The sequence below is a fragment of the Syngnathus acus genome, chromosome 12 (assembly GCF_901709675.1).
Source record: "Syngnathus acus chromosome 12, fSynAcu1.2, whole genome shotgun sequence".
In the NCBI taxonomy this organism is placed as follows: Eukaryota; Metazoa; Chordata; class Actinopteri; order Syngnathiformes; family Syngnathidae; genus Syngnathus; species Syngnathus acus.
This window is the reverse complement of record NC_051097.1, coordinates 3093310-3109720: the sequence shown is the minus strand read 5'-3', so window position 1 is coordinate 3109720 and position 16411 is coordinate 3093310. Positions and strand designations below refer to the sequence as shown.

The following is a 16411-nucleotide window of genomic DNA, read 5'->3' as shown; positions in this document are numbered from 1 at the left end:
CTCACGCCTAAGGATAATTTGGATTGCTCAATCAGCCTCTTTGGGAAGTGAGAGGAAACCGGAGTGCCCGGAGAAACCCCACACAGGCACGGGGAGAACATGCAAACTCCACACAGGGAGGGCCAGAGGTGGAATCGATCCCTCACCCTCTGAACTGTGAAGCGGACGTGCTAACCAGAGACACAGCGTAGAGTTAATGTATTGACTCCTATTAGTGAATCACAGACTACCCCTAATGACATTTATAAAATATATTTATTTAACAAAAACAGGATAGAAAAACATCAGGAGCCATTTTCCAATCATCTGACTTTTTTTTTTTATAGCTCCGCAAGTGAACCAGCAAAACACATGGGATAATCTGTTGTGCCTATGATGAATAAATCAAAAAGTGAATGTGATTGTGAATGTGGTTTTATGCGTGATATATGGAAATTAGGAAAAAACGACAGTATGTTAAATGTGCTCTCCAAACTAGAAAACACGTCAAATTTGTCAGTGGAGGATAAACAATGGTCTTTAGATAGACACTTCAAGATGAATAACGTGTACTCAAGTTGTTAAAAGTATTTAAAAAAACAAAACAAAACTGCACTGCTGCCTCAATAAAGAATGTAACATGTTTAATTTGTATTTGACATTCAATGTCGTGCGGTTGTCTGATTGGATCTCTAAAAAGTAGTTATAATGTGTGTTGTGCATTGTCACCAGTGGATAACCAACACATACATAAATGGCCTAAAATTTCCATGTGCAGCTTCCATTTTTTGACAGCCATTAAAAAAAGTCATGTTATATAATGAGACACCTTTCTGGATTCCTATTGGAATCATAAATCCAGTTTAAGGCGTTGTAAAATCAAGATGCATTACTAGGCAAATTTACAGCCGTAATCTATACGTAATTATGTTCCAACGGTCTTATTTTGTAATTTAAATGATCAAAAACAACATTGAGCATTGCACCCCATCCAAATCTTTGGACTCTTCCTCCTTTGACATAAAAAACAATTGTAGTGGCAATTTGTTATTATTATTTTGTCTTTGGCCACCAGCAAACACACTTTTCTATTTGAGCAAAATTGAACTTGCCTAAATTGAGAGCACCATTGGTGCCTTCTAAATGGCAAAGCTGCAGGACAGGACCTTTTATTGTTTTCTCACTGTATTCCTGTTATTTCCTGTAACAGTCCATTCTTCTCTGTTATATCCTGAATATTCTTGGAAGAAAATGAAAGAACTTTTCAGATAAACATTTCATATGTCAAGCGTTGCAGTCCTAGTCCTATCTCGAAAAATGACTACATCTTTCAAATGCCTTAAATAAACTTGTCAAGTATTTCTAAAAAAGTTGGAGGAAGGAATAGAAGAGAACGACCCTTCATTAAACCCGAATGATCTTGCAAGTTTTCAACAATAACCTTTCTTAAACGCTTAGTGAACTTTAAAACAACAGCTAAGAGTGGCAGCGGTTGGGTAAATTTAAAACTTAAGGCAGATGTGATATTACTTCTCTTGTAAAAGTTTCAGTCGGGCGCAAATAAAACGAGGCACATGACGAGTGTTTGCAGCTTCACGTGTGACATCCTGCGTGCATAGATTCAGTGGGACTGGGCCCACTCTTGCATCCGTACTCCCCCAATTGTAAGTTTTCACGTAGTTTCTGCACAGCTGCTTGTTGCTGGTTCATCACCTCACAGCGATGTCACGGTGGTGGACCTGCCAGAGTGGGTGTGGCCAGGAATCGGCTGCGGGCAGGGAAAGGAGCAGGAAACGGGGTTCGAGGACGCACGGAAAGATCCTCTTGACCAATCACGAGCCGCCGCCAACTCTGGCGGGAGGGTCTCTGCCAGCCTCGTCAGCTGCTCCTCTCGCTGACGTATGAGATCATCGAGGTTCCGTTGGCGAATCAGTAGGGAGGGTTTGGTGCTAACAAAGTGTAGGTAGTCTTGGAGCTGGGCATCAGTGAGGTAGCCTCGCAAGATGGCGTGAACAACGCGCTGCCGCCGGTCCAGGTTTTGCTTCAGTTCCCAGGCATCCTCTGTTTGACTGAGGAGCTGAGAGCGTTTGTGGTTGAGGGAGTCCTGCGGGGACAAAAATGCTTACAATATTTGAGGACTAATATGAAAAAGTGTGCAAAGTTTTCTCACCCGCTCCTCTGAAATGTCCTCCTTTGTGAGCTCTTGTTGTTGCAAAACAAACAGAGATTTATCAATTCTCCATAGCCGGCTACACAGTGACAATAGCAGGTTCACAATTTTTTCAAGATCACCTGCAAAACAAAAAAAACAAAAAGGTTACTTTTACTAAAGAGTGAGCCAGAGCCTTGGCTATTTGAGGTATATTTTCCCCGAATGTTGTACCAATGAACATGTTGTACTTGTCCCTCTCGTTTATCTTGCATAGTTTGTGCACCAGAGAGCCAATGCTGGCCCCGAGTGCCTGGTGACGCTTTTGCTCCTCGCACAGAGCATCCTTTTCTTGACGCATAGCCACCACACTACACCTCAGAGCCTCGCAGAGCTCCACCTAACAGAGAGGTCAGGAGAAACACCAGGCAAAGATCACATTTCTGAATAAGCATAGCTACAAAAAGCATACCATCTTGATGTGCCAATTATACAGTAGAAAATCCTTATTATGGATTCATTGGGCCTATTCATCAAAACACATCATACTTGGTGGTTAATTTTTTTCTGGCCTAAAAATGCCCAGTAACCCACTGCACCCGGTGGCTCGAGCCACAATGTTAGTGTGCTTCATTTTTTTAATCTTATCTTTTATCATTCTTCACTAGGGCGGGGCACTGATTAGCACGTCATGATTCGGAGGATACAAGTTCAAGTCCACCTCCGGCCCTCCCTGTGTGGCGTTTGCATGTTCTCCACGTGCCTACGTGGGTTTTCTCCGGGCACTCCGGTTTCCTCCCACATCCCAAAAACATGAATGGTTGGCTGATTGAGCACTCCAAATTGCCCCTGGGTGTGAGTGCGGATGGTTGTTAGTCTCAGTGTGCCCTGCCTTTGGCTGGCAACCGGTTCAGGGTGTCCGATGACTGCTGGGATTGGCTCCAGCACACCCGCAACCCCCGCGGGTACAGAAAATGGATGGATGGATGAATGGATACTATCATGCGATGTAATGGCGATGCTAAGCTCACGGTCCATGCTTTCCATGACATTTGCAGGGACTGTCTCCCCCTGCTAACATGGCCGCTACTTAGTATGTCATGCTTTCTCTTTTCTTTCATTACCTTGCTGCTGTTGAGGTCCTTCTCCTCCATCTCAGTCCTTTCATCGACTGCTGCATTGAGAACATTCTCACTCCTGTACAGGGGGCAATGCAAACATTTAATGGCCACAAACAAGCTAAAAATTGAAAAGTGATCAAGGTCTGAAGGTCAAACAAAGTTTAAAGAAAAATGAATACCTATCATTTAATGGGCTACCCTTGGCTTGCCAAGGCACTTTACCATCCAGTCTGCTGTTTTGAAAGATCTCCTCCACAAGGTCTACAGGTGATTTACCCTCCCATGTTTCTAGGATATGTGTCAGAGAGCGATCCTTCACTAGCTATGGAAACAGAGTGAAACAGAAGAATTATCGTCGACTACAACGGCTGCTGAGTACAATGAATAGATATGTACTGTAGGTTAAACGAGGGCAAAAGTCACATGGTAAGTCCAAAACAACACATGGGACTTACCATGTGAGCACACATGTTAAGTGTGTGCTCACATGGTAAGTCTCACTCACTCACACTTTTGCACCGTCACTCACTCACACACACACCTTACGTCATATGTGAGAATCGAACTCACGGTGTGTATGTTAGATTATAGATATTTCTGTGACCTCTGAGGTGTGTTTCTGTCATTAACAGAAGAGGACCAAAGATTATGTCTACAAATGGTACTAATTAATTTTACAATATGTCATCTGATGTATAGCTACAATGACAACAATACGATGGCCTTGATGAGAAGTTATCAAAAAGACATAAAAAAGAAAAAAAACAATACGCAATATCCATTTTGGGATGGACCACTTGACTACAGGTACCCACCAGCTGCTTTGCCAGCGTTTCCACTTGTAGCTCCTCCACTGTCTTTTCCCTCTTGAGCAGTGGCTGGTACTCAAGGTTAAGCGTGTCATCAAGCTGTAGGTTGCTAGAAGAGGTGGATGTGAGAGTGGACGATCGTGGCCTTGAGGATGGCACAACAAGGCTGGCGGAGAGTGGAAAGAATGTTTAAGATCTCGACTGATACATCTTTCATTTCAAACACATGGAAAACCAACCTTCCCGCAATCTGCAAAGAGTTTTTCTTGTCCAACTCAAGGGGAGGAGTGTGAGGCAAAGGGAAGTCTCCCATGATATTCGTCTCGATGATTGAACGAGAAGGTGATGGAGGTGCAGGATATAGAAGGAATACCTCATCCATGTCCTCATTAAATAGTCCTGTGGATGTTACTGATATTTGTTTTTGGTCAGTGGAGCTGTTGAGGCTCATCGGTGAGGGAAGGTTCTGAAGGAGGGACTGATGAGAGGGTGTGGAAGGACGTGATTCGACATTCCCACTGTGCTTGTCTGGTGTGGAAGCAAATTGGAATTGAAGCAGCGGTGATGTGGTCACTGAAGACACCGGTTTGATGTTTTCTTCATAATGCCCTCCATTTCTCTCTAAACTAAATGTTCGCTCTCCGTGAATGCCATTCGTACTAGTGTCGTGTGATATGCTAGCATCACTCAAACTGTGCCTCGCCGGTTTGTCCATCGCAAAGGTGTCAAGGTGGCCGTCGAGGCTGACAGCGCCGCCAAAACTTTCAGCAATGTTGTTGTGGGGGTTTCCCGGGAAGGTGATGTCATCCAGATTGGCTTGACTTTGACCCTTGCTAGACTGCCAGTCAGGGCCAGCTCCGTCCTGAGATCCAGACACGGAGGAGAGGGGACAAGGCAGACCAACTGAGGCTGCTAGAGAGGACATGCTATGGGCTCGCTGACGCTCACTGTTCCTCTGACGTTGCTGTCTGTCCCTCAGTGGGACAGGGGAGTGGGAGAAGGCTGTACCTAGAAAGGAGGGAGACAAAGATGGATAAAAGAGATGGCACAGTTCACATCACACTGGTCAATTAAGTATTACTGTGATTTTTCTTGGCTCTCCCTGTTCTGTACGCCACAATGGGTTAAAGTCGACTTCCGATTTTGACAACGTCTCACTTTGTACTCACTTGCCAGGATTTTACCTTCAGCCACAATGCAATGTGGCAATCTGGCTAAAGACACAGTGTCTAGATTTATATGTTTCAACGCCATCTAGTGGTGGACTATTAGAATGCTATAACCCAAGTCTAAAGCGCGTGCTTGAAACAGTCCGCACTTGGCAAGCCTACCACCAAGTTCTGACATTCAATCGTCTGAGGAAGTGTGACAGCTGTGTAGTACATTTAAAAAAAAAAAAAAAACAGTCTGAGATATGATATAATATATATATATATATATATATATATATATATATATATATAATAATAGTACTAATAATAATAATAGTACACAACAGAATTGTGGTGAGCTGTTGCGCAACCCTGTGAAATAAACTGCCGGCCATTTGTGATTGAGGCACCTCATTTCTGAATTGCCACATTTTACTGAGAGCAATTTCAACTGTGTGTGCGTTTTTACCCCAAGTGAGTGTAAGCGCATTTTGAAAAGCGTTAGCAATTTTGTGATGTCTTGTTTTGCTCATGAACAACCCATTGTCATCTTCAATTTCTACTATCAGAGTTTAGCTTGCAGCAAAGATGTGTCCATTGTTTTTATTTTTTGCCCACAAGCACTATATGAGTTTATAAAAAAAGGAAAATATTTTATGTGCTGTGAAGTTTTAGTGTGAAGTTATCAAAATAGCTAGTCAGCATAACTTGTACTTAGGTATATTTCAGACTGTACTGTACCTTTTTTTACTTTTACCTAAAAACCACTTACTTTAACTTTATTGTTTTAAACTATTATTTCTACTTTTACATACCCATAAGTGTGGACTGCGAGTGCACACATTTCAACAGTTCAGCATACTCACCTAGAGAAGACCCAGCATGTGAGGCGAGGCCCTCTAGTGGCTTGTTGTCTCCAATGCTATGCAACGTAACAGGAAATTGTCAATACAATATACAAATGCATGGTCACATGGGTCAAACATTTGACTTCCTTTTGTATGTTTTTATCAGTTGAATATTGTAGCCATCTCTCTGACTAAACCCACATTCATGCTACATTGCTGCTAAATGTTCTTGTCGTGTTTACATCAATCTCTGATTGACTGCAATTGTAAACTATTCGTCTTCTCTATAAGCTTTCCCACTGTCATTCAAAATTCTCCTGTTTGGTTCTGTTTACAAAGAAACAATACATTCATGAGCTTAGTACGGCAATACAAATCTGATCTGACATCCAACCACACAAACACTAAGACACACACACTTGCGCCACACAAATACGCACGCACACGAGCACACACACACACGCACACCCACACGCCGCGCACACACTACTGAATTCCTTAAGTGACCCCTGCCCTTCACATTTTAAGCGTAAACATATCCAATAGCTTTGGCTTAATAAATCTCAGTGCACTGAAGTTGTTTGTTTTTTCAATGTCAGTGCCAGGGATTTTTGTTCTTCCTTAAATTCCTCTGTGTAAAACGCATCTTCCTCTTTCCCGTACCGTTACACTTTTCTTAACTCATTCCTTTCGTCTTGCCCTAGCCTCGGACTCTAATGTTTCTTTTTTTTTTAATTGTTTTTTGTTTTTCCAACTATAAATTCTCATTTGCTCTCCCCGTTCCAAGGAATTGCATCAAGTTTCTCCTCCCCCGTATTGTCTTATGTCCATTTTCTTCTACCTTTTTGGTCTTTCAACTGTCCTGTCAATCTTTTTACCCTAGCATCATATTCTGTCACATGGACAACACAAGTTCATGTTTAACTGACCCTTTACGAGTAATACATTTGTAATAAAAGTAATAGCGACTCCGTTTACCATTTAGCTCACTGATATTCTGTTAGATTTTTACATAATTTGCGGGAGGCGAAATCAGATTAATCACAGAAATCTAACTGCACAAAATAGATGAGATGGAGGCAGAGACAAAGCTACAGTATATGTGTAAACTACTAGGCTAGTCTGACAATGGAGGACGATGATATGCGTACAGTACCTGCCCTCAGTTTTAGTCCAGCGTTCAGGCTCAGACACAAAGGCATCAAACATCTTCACTTGATCTGATGCAGATTCCTGAAACACACACATTTTTTGTGTATTATAATTGTATTAAGGATCTTTTCATGCAGCCAAGGCCAATTCTGACCTATAATGAGGACCTGTTACCATCTCCAACCCAAGCAGACACATTAGAGATGAATTGTTAATAGATGAAAATTCAAAATATTAAATCTGTGGCTACAATTGAAAGCTGTGTTGTCATTGTTACTTATAAACATTTTATTGTTTCAGCATTTCTAAATGATCTCACTTGACATGGAAATGATTGATAATTGTAAATCCAAAGTAGGCCAATGTAAATGGTCTCACATAATCATTCAATCAGTTATGATGTTAGTAACTCACTAGGGTGTTCATGCAAAAAACAAACAATAGTACTCTAATGCTTTTCCACAATTACATTGAAAATGTACTTCTTTTTTTTTTTATCTGTGAAATATAACATAGTACCCGCAACCATTCATACCCTCTCAAACACACACTGGCTCTGCTTTCTCCAGAAAATACAAATGATCAATCTACTTTTGCATACAAATGTATGCAAATACTTACTGTACATACATACAAAGATACTGGTACTATTTTTTTTTTTTTAACGTATATTGTCAGTTGCCTCTATAACAACTGCAAGCAAAATAGTGCATAGTTTTTTGCATGTATGTAAGCCTCCTTACATGGACTGAGATGGATAGGGTGTCTTGTACAAATCGGTGCAAGTAGCAGTGTCAATTTAGTGTTATACAGCTTATTGGTTTTTATTTAACGGAAAGTAAAATATCATTCTGCGGAGAATCTTGAAGTGAAAAGAGTGTCGCTGTGTGTCTGCCTCAAATGTAAGTTGTTTATGCGACACTGGTCCCACTGATAAGGTAAACAGATGAAAGAGAAGTTAGTCTTTTGCTGCCTTTCATTTAGGACTCTAAGGATGTCATATGTATATGTGTGTGCTTGAGTTTTATCTTTCCTATCTGCCACATCAAACAGCGCCCAGCCACCATCTCCAGCTCTCCGGCACCATACAGGAAACATTGAGGATTTTAGATATTTCCTGTGTGACTCAGAACAAAATGTCCCTGAAGCCAAATGAGTTCTTGATCCTTCATCATGTAACAAAAGCACTTGAGGGTTTAATCATGACATCATTGTCAATGTTTATGTCATTGCTGATGAAATTGTGAAAGGAACAAACTGACAAGCCTGAGAGAGCGCTAGTTACGTGCATGATTCGCAAGTTGCAAAATTGCAGATAGGTCTAATCGGCATATTATGGATGAGACAGTCAAATTATTTGTCTCGTCACCTGTCTTGCGTTTATAAATATTTTCTTCTCTTAGGGATTTGCCACATAAAACCTACATTCATTGTTTCCTCACCCAGTCAGAAGATAGTTTCACTATGTATGTAACAGAAGCTCAGTGCTAATAGAGCTCCGGATGTCACGTGATTAATCCTGTCTACTCAAACCCATTGGCAGTAAAATGGCGAAAAATGTATGTCCGTCAACCTTCTCCAACCATCCATTCTATCTATCCATTAGCCACCACTTGGGTTGCTGGAGCAGCAGCTTCGGCAGAGAGTCCCAAACTTCCCTCTCCCCGGTGACTTTGTCCAGCTCTCCGAGGCTTTCCCAGGCCAGCCAGGAGACAATATCTCCAATGTGTCCAGGGTCGTGGCCCAGAACACCTCACTAGGCATCCAGGAGGCGTCCTAATTAGATGCCCTAGCGACCTCATCTAGCTTCTCTCAACATGGAGGAGCAGCGGCTCGACTTCGAGTACCTCCCGGATGACCGAGCTTCTTGTCCTATCTCTAAGGGTGTTTTCAGACCTGAATTTTGGTCCACTTTAAAAGGACCAGGGTTCGATTCTCACGCTGGTCCGCCACCAACAAAAATCTGTTACATTAGCTTCTATATTAAAATTGGTTATATTACAACAAAAGACATTGTGAAATTGCTATACAAATAAAGTCCTATTCCTATATATGTAGTATATATATATGGAGAGTCAAGTACCGTATTTTCCGCCCTAAAAGGCGCACCTAAAAACCTAAAATTTTCTCAAAAGCCGACAGTGCGCCTTATAGGCCAGTGCGCCTTATATATGGATCAACTGATGAATTTGTTGATCCATACTGGTTGTACACAGTGCTCTGCCAAAATGTTTCAGTACGTTTTAGTACGACTAGTAAATTACAAGGTCGCATCGCTTCCCAGCATTACGGCAACTGTAGTCAGGGGGCGTCACCGAATAGCTGTTGTACCCGCGAGGCTATTTCATGTCAAAATAGGCTGCTCTGTTAATGTTTCGAGTAAATCTACGGATCGATATGGAAGGGAAACATAGGTAAGTAGTACCAATGCGTTAGATCGAACTTTAGTCAGTTCCGATCATTTTATAGGAGATCGTTTGAGAAACGCGATTGTTTACACTTTGCTGAGGCTCATGGGAGATTGCTAGCTGAGGCTCGTGAGACTTTGCGGATGGCTAATGCTATTGCGATAGCTGCTATACGTACCAGGCTATTTCATGTCAAAATAGGCTGCTCTGTTAATGTTTCGAGTAAATCTACGGATCGATATGGAAGGGAAACATAGGTAAGTAGTACCAATGCGTTAGATCGAACTTTAGTCAGTTCCGATCATTGTATAGGAGATTGTTTGAGAAACGCGATTGTTTACACTTTGCTGAGGCTCATGGGAGATTGCGAGCTGAGGCTCGTGAGACTTTGCGGATGGCTAATGCTATTGCGATAGCTGCTATACGTACCAGGCTATTTCATGTCAAAATAGGCTGCTCTGTTAATGTTTCGAGTAAATCTACGGATCGATATGGAAGGGAAACATAGGTAAGTAGTACCAATGCGTTAGATCGAACTTTAGTCAGTTCCGATCATTTTATAGGAGATCGTTTGAGAAACGCGATTGTTTACACTTTGCTGAGGCTCATGGGAGATTGCGAGCTGAGGCTCGTGAGACTTTGCGGATGGCTAATGCTATTGCGATAGCTGCTATACGTACCAGGCTATTTCATGTCAAAATAGGCTGCTTTGTTAATGTTTCGAGTAAATCTATGGATCGATATGGAAGGGAAACATAGGTAAGTAGTACCAATGCGTTAGATCGAACTTTAGTCAGTTCCGATCATTTTATAGGAGATCGTTTGAGAAACGCGATTGTTTACACTTTGCTGAGGCTCATGGGAGATTGCGAACTGAGGCTCGTGAGACTTTGCGGATGGGTAATGCTATTGCGATAGCTGCTATACGTACCAGGCTATTTCATGTCAAAATAGGCTGCTCTGTTAATGTTTCGAGTAAATCTACGGATCGATATGGAAGGGAAACATAGGTAAGTAGTACCAATGCGTTAGATCGAACTTTAGTCAGTTCTGATCATTTTATAGGAGATCGTTTGAGAAACGCGATTGTTTACAGAGGGCTCGTTGGTTATTGGCTAGTGGATGCATACCGCAACCCTAGTCAACCTCAGTTTGATGCAGTATAGCTTCTATTTTATGCGCCTTATAATCCGGTGCGCCTTATATATGGACAAAGTTTTAAAATGGGCCGTTCATTGAAGGTGCGCCTTATAACCCGGTGCGCCTTTTAGGGCGGAAAATACGGTAATTGAATAAAAATAAATATTTTTTAAATTGAATTTATTTTTTTAAGAAAAGTGTCAGTTTTCTAAAAAGCTTTTAGACAGTGTAAGAAATAAACCATTGTAAGTGATTGTGATTCAAATCCAAAAGAATCAACATGACTTTGTTCACGGTTTTAGACTAGCTCTATAAATATTGCGACAATAAGAACAAAGTCACTTTTATAGATGCTCTGCTGTTCTGGCAGCAGCTGAGTGGCTATCACAGTTGAGGTGTCTCGACTTGACTGCGTATTTTATGTTGGTGAAAAATGAACAATCAAGGTTCTCCGGTTGAACTGCATGCTCTGATTTCTATCGGACAACAAACGCACCACAGCCGTCATAGTGTCAGTTAGCGAAAGCACACAGCAACACACACATAGACTGAACATGTGCCGTTGAAATACAATCAGACCGACACAACGTGAAATCTCAAGATTCTCCGATTCGCCACGCATGCGCAATTAGCAAGTGGCTGACCAGGCGATCCTGTTTACAATGCGCTTCGTAATTAATATTGGACAATTTCCCACAGCACAGCTGAACATCTCTCACGGCACATCATTGTGCCGCGCCAGAAACATTGCTTTATACAACTCAGTTCTACAATGTTCAATACAACAAGCTTTGCCTGCCAACCCTTTCTCTGAACAATACATTTTTACCATTTTCAAAATGTAATGGCAAAAATGTAATTCCCTCCTTCCTCACAGCAATGTGCTATTAGACCAAGTAATCAATCTGCATGATTTAGAGTGCCGGTGTCGTTGCATATTACCTGATTGAGTCTCTCTAGAGTAGGGGATGAGCGGGAGCGGGAGTGGTTTGGGATCCTTTCCTCTGACCGCTCCAAAAGATCTTCAACAGAGGCGGATTTACCAGACCCCAAGATGGATCCGACCATTGCTGGTGACCCGGTCGCCTGCTTGGACCCTAAACGCTTCTGTCGTGGCCTTGCCGTCTGTTGCATTTCTTTTGACCAAATTGAATTCTGTTTGTTGGAGCTTGCCTCTTGGATGAAATTTTGTGGGAGGTGGGTGATGGATGTGTGACACTCAGGTGCTGGGTCACCACTAAGGAACACAAGGAGCAGAAGTTGCTAATTGTTTTTGTAATAAGAATGACATGTGATCAAACATCGCCTGTTAAAAGTGGCTAAACATGTCTCTCTTTTGGTTGTTTTAACTAGCAGACTTGGTTACCGTGGGGATGAGTATGAAGGCGCCCGTGGAGTGGTAACTCTGCCTGGGTAGTACAAGTTAGACTGAAGGCTTCGCAGGTCAGCTCCAGGAGAAGAGAAGTGACGCCTTTCACTCGAAGAAAGGCAGCGATCCAGGGCAGAGTCTTGGAGTGAGAGAAGGCTAGAGGTAGAGGAGAGGCTGATTGTGTCTGCGGGAGGGGATGAGGGAAATTGAGTCCAAGAATCAGGTAAGAAATATAAAAAAGGAAGTGAGCCGAGTACAGTTATCTCCACTACTGTATTTGTTTTGTCTGACAGAGATGTTTTATTACATGCACAGCAGAAAAAAATGTGGTTACACTAAACGCAGCAATTGAAGTCATACTTTGCTATGGTTCCCAAAATACAGCTCAAAATGTGAAAAACACAATAGAATAGAAATCAGATGAATACAAACTACTGGATGTTTTAAAGAGCACAATGCAGTTTCATTTCAGCCTTGATCCACTCACCTGAATGGTAGGTATTGTCAGACTGTAGATAAGCGCTGAAGGGCCTCGGTCCACTCCTCTCTCTTCCCTCATCTTTCTTTGCACTTCTCTTCCTCTGCACGTACTGAGCCACAGCATCTTGCTGAAGCTGCCGCAAATCAGGCCTTGATATGGTGTTGTTTGCAAATCCAAGTTCAAACATCTTCCGGCGGTCAGCCACACTGGTCTCTAGCAGAGAGGAAGATCCTGTGTCAATTTATAAGGGGAGCAACCTGAGATAACTTTTGTGAACATGAGAACCAGTAAAACAGTAGCATTAGCAATCAGTTCAGGGTGCCCCCCGCCTCCTGGATTAGATCACAGTTATGTATTTTGTATTTCATATCCTGTTCAGGGTCATCGAAAAGCTGGAGTCTATATAAGCTAATTTAGGGCAAGAGGTCAGGAACACTGAACTGATAATCAGTCAATCACAAGGTTTATTCTATAACAGGAGATATGTTATGAATCATTTCATGCTTTTGGGGAGTCGGGAATTTAGAGGACCCAAAAATAAACATACAAGCACACGGAGAACGTGCAACTAACTCCACACGCCCGATCCTTTTTCAATGAGCAATACCCCAAAAAGAACAAAGGAGACTAGACGTTTTGTTTCTTTTACCTCCACCAAGCTTGAAGAGACCATTCTCAGAATCTGAAATTCCAATCTCGTTCATGTTGTCTGGCTCTGAATAGGAGTGTTTTTTCTGGTCTGTGCTCAAACGTTTGCGTCCACCGATTCGCAATAAAGCAGGAGGTCCAACTGGCGCGACGCGGGGCAAGGCCGGGGGATTTGGGCCTTGGGTCTCTGGTCCAACCACATGGCGTTCCTTTGGAGTGTGAGCGGATGTGACTGGGGCATTGGTAAAAACGCCCACGGGTTTGGGCATGGTTTTAGGGCCTTTTTTCTCTGAGGGGGGATGGTCGCACACGAAAGGTAGAGGCTGATGGCTTCCGTGTGAGGAAGAATTTGGAGAAGAAACTGCATGTGAGGAATGAACAGTGGAGGAATTGTGTCTCAAGGAGGTGGAGTGCAGGACCTTAGATTGCACTTCTTTCAATGAGTCCCTGTAAGATCTGTTTTCAGACAAGGTTTTCAAATTAAGATGGTTGACAAACACAAAGCACCAATTGGCCAATGGCAATAGATTGGCTTGCTGAAGTGACCTCTGACCTGTGGAAGGACGTGTCCTGCAAAGTGCTCAACATGTTGTTGACATCTTGTTTCCAAGAGTTTTTGTTTTCGTTTTCTTCCCTGGATCCATCCAAATGGAGACTGCTTAGGCTCCTCTCCAGGGCTGAGCTGGGATCAGGTGCAGTCCTGAATAGAGCAGGCAAACAACAGCGCTAAGAAAGTGCACAACCTCCCCCAAGGCTTCTGGATCTCTTTTGCTGTATGTGTATTTTATTCTGTGTTATTGTGCATCACAATTATGATGCCATATTTATTTTAAGAGTGGATTTAATTATCTTTGACTTATGTTTTTTAATTCATTTCATGAATTTACTTCATTTACCATGATTGAAAAGTGCTTATTAAAAAGCTCATTTTTCTTCTGTTTGTCACTTGCAAAATTATACCAGCACTATAAACGTACATTTTGTTTCCTTCAACCTTTCAGCATTTTTACTGCTGATAGTCACATGAATGAGCTGATGCTAAGCGGACTGAGTAATTGGCAACATAAAATGGCCGCCAGTGGCTTCACTTCTCACGGAGTACGCGCCACTGTTAGTCCATTCAAATGTAATTTCGTGGCTACATCCTGGAGTCAAAGGAAATGTGTAGAATAAGTCATTACTAAAGATAATGGGAAGGAACTCATAAAACAAACAAAGAAACAAACAAACACGGTAAGCACAGTGACAACATTAAAAATTACAAACTCTCCAAAAAAATGTGGCCTACCATATAAATAAAACACTGTCATGGACCCACCCTTCTTTCTTGTAGTTGACGCTGCCTCCTCTATAGCTCATAGTTCTATGGGCTTTGGTGCTTCTTTCAAGCATGCTTCTGAGATCCTCTGCTCCACAGGGGCCACCATAGGATTTGTCAGTCATCTGAGTTTGATTACAAATTAGTCAAATAAGATTGGGTTATATGGAGACTGGGATTTTTTTAACCGTGTGTGCGGAATGTAAAGGTCTATATTTATTGGTTTGTCTGACTTACCCTGCGGAAAGAGTTCTTGTGGGGGCCATGACTGATGCTTTGACTACGTTGCTTTCCTGCTCTGTCGCTAAGCTCAAAGCGACTGACCCTCTCTAGGACAGAGAGACTACGGGTGGGTCCCTGGATACCCTCACCCAATGTATTGTTGTCATGACTACTGGCAGAGACAACACTGCTGGGGCTGGTGGAACGCTGTACCTCTACGAGGGCATTCTCGAGACGAGTCAGCGGGTGTTCTTTGTCTCTGTTCTGCTCTTTCTGGTCCGAGTGATGGTAATGAAGAGCTGCTGAGTCACTGTGGTGACCGAGGGAGGCCTGAGTGGGGGACGTGGAGGAGGAGTGCTGAGGTTGAACTGCTGGATGGGATGGGGGTACTTGTCCCTGTGCAACTCTGGAATACAACATTGGCTCTGGATGAACATTGGATTGGTCCACCAATCTAAAAATATACCATTAAATTGATTATTCTAGTACTCTCTTTCAAATTTAAAAACTGTAGTAATCACTTTTTTTTTAATAGCACCAATTCAAAAACAAGTCATTTTGAGGCACTTTCCATGAGGAGCATTTTCCTCACTCAATCAAAAAAACAAAAAACAACTCGACCCAACAATACCTAATTATTATTGTCATTATTCTATCCATTATTCCATCAATTAATCGAATAAATAGATAATGTATGATATGTAAGTGTATGATTTCCCCCCCCCCCCCAGATTACTGTTTATTAACCGATTGATTTCGTTTATTTGGTATTATTTAGTGAATAAGTTTGATGAGATACAAAATATAAATCAGTTTTGATTCCATGAAGGACTAGATTAATCTGAGAATTAATACTTTTGAGACCCTAAAATTGGAAGATTTGGACATTGTTTTGTTAAAAAATGGCTCTATACGGTTATTATAACACAAGGTGATTCATTTAATAATCGATTTGTTGTCGACGAATCAATTAATTTTGACACCTCTGTTCCGCACAAAGCCAAAACTCAACCTGTGACCTTTGATCCTTCAAGTGGCACTGCATTACAAAAAAAAAAAAAAAAAAAGACATAATTATTGTGTAAAGGACACTACCATTGTCAGTTAACACTGTTTGTTTCCTAATCTGCAAGTTTCAATTCTTTAGGGCCATGGTCATCTGAAATGACACAAAATAGAAAAATGTGCTGTGGGCTGACGAATCCACATTTCAAATTGTTTTTGGTTATCATGGATGCTGTGTCCTCTGGGCTAAAGAGGAAATGTACCACCCAGATTTTTATCAGCGAAAAGTTCAAAAGCCAACGTCTGTGATCTGGCGGGTGTCTTAATGCATGCCTACTCACGAGTACCTTGCACATCTGTGAAGGCACCATTGATGCGTAAAGAAACAGGTTTTGCAGCAACATAGGTTGTCTCAGGGATAGCCCCGCTTATCTTGGCGAAAAAGGCAATGCTTATCCTGAAAATCTACGTCTCAATATTAAGCACAAAAAACAACAAAAAAAAGACCACATCATGCCAAAAACACACGACAAGCCCCAAAAAATTAAGATACAAGGTTGTACTACACCGGAAGATTCTTTTGTGGAGGGGCCAACATGGTGCCTGTAAGG

General features: G+C 42.0%; 1 protein-coding gene across 7 annotated transcripts in view; it reads right to left on the bottom strand.

The window, feature by feature from the left end:
- Window positions 1–236: 236 nt before the first annotated feature.
- shroom3 (shroom family member 3) overlaps window positions 237–16411 on the bottom strand; it is a 54259-nt gene continuing 38084 nt past the window's right edge. For 6 of the 7 annotated variants that reach the window (XM_037266039.1, XM_037266040.1, XM_037266043.1 and 3 more), the window contains 16 exons: window positions 14811–15249; window positions 14574–14698; window positions 13809–13955; window positions 13257–13711; window positions 12614–12820; window positions 12124–12310; window positions 11700–11994; window positions 7214–7290; window positions 6076–6131; window positions 4298–5066; window positions 4065–4224; window positions 3429–3571; window positions 3253–3325; window positions 2363–2528; window positions 2150–2271; window positions 237–2083 (listed from right to left, as the gene is read on the bottom strand). In XM_037266039.1, the coding sequence (XP_037121934.1) occupies window positions 1694–2083; window positions 2150–2271; window positions 2363–2528; window positions 3253–3325; window positions 3429–3571; window positions 4065–4224; window positions 4298–5066; window positions 6076–6131; window positions 7214–7290; window positions 11700–11994; window positions 12124–12310; window positions 12614–12820; window positions 13257–13711; window positions 13809–13955; window positions 14574–14698; window positions 14811–15249 (3811 nt within the window). In that variant the 3' untranslated portion in view covers window positions 237–1693. The remainder of the gene's footprint in view (window positions 2084–2149; window positions 2272–2362; window positions 2529–3252; window positions 3326–3428; window positions 3572–4064; window positions 4225–4297; window positions 5067–6075; window positions 6132–7213; window positions 7291–11699; window positions 11995–12123; window positions 12311–12613; window positions 12821–13256; window positions 13712–13808; window positions 13956–14573; window positions 14699–14810; window positions 15250–16411) is intronic. The other variant, XM_037266042.1, reaches the window with a different exon arrangement.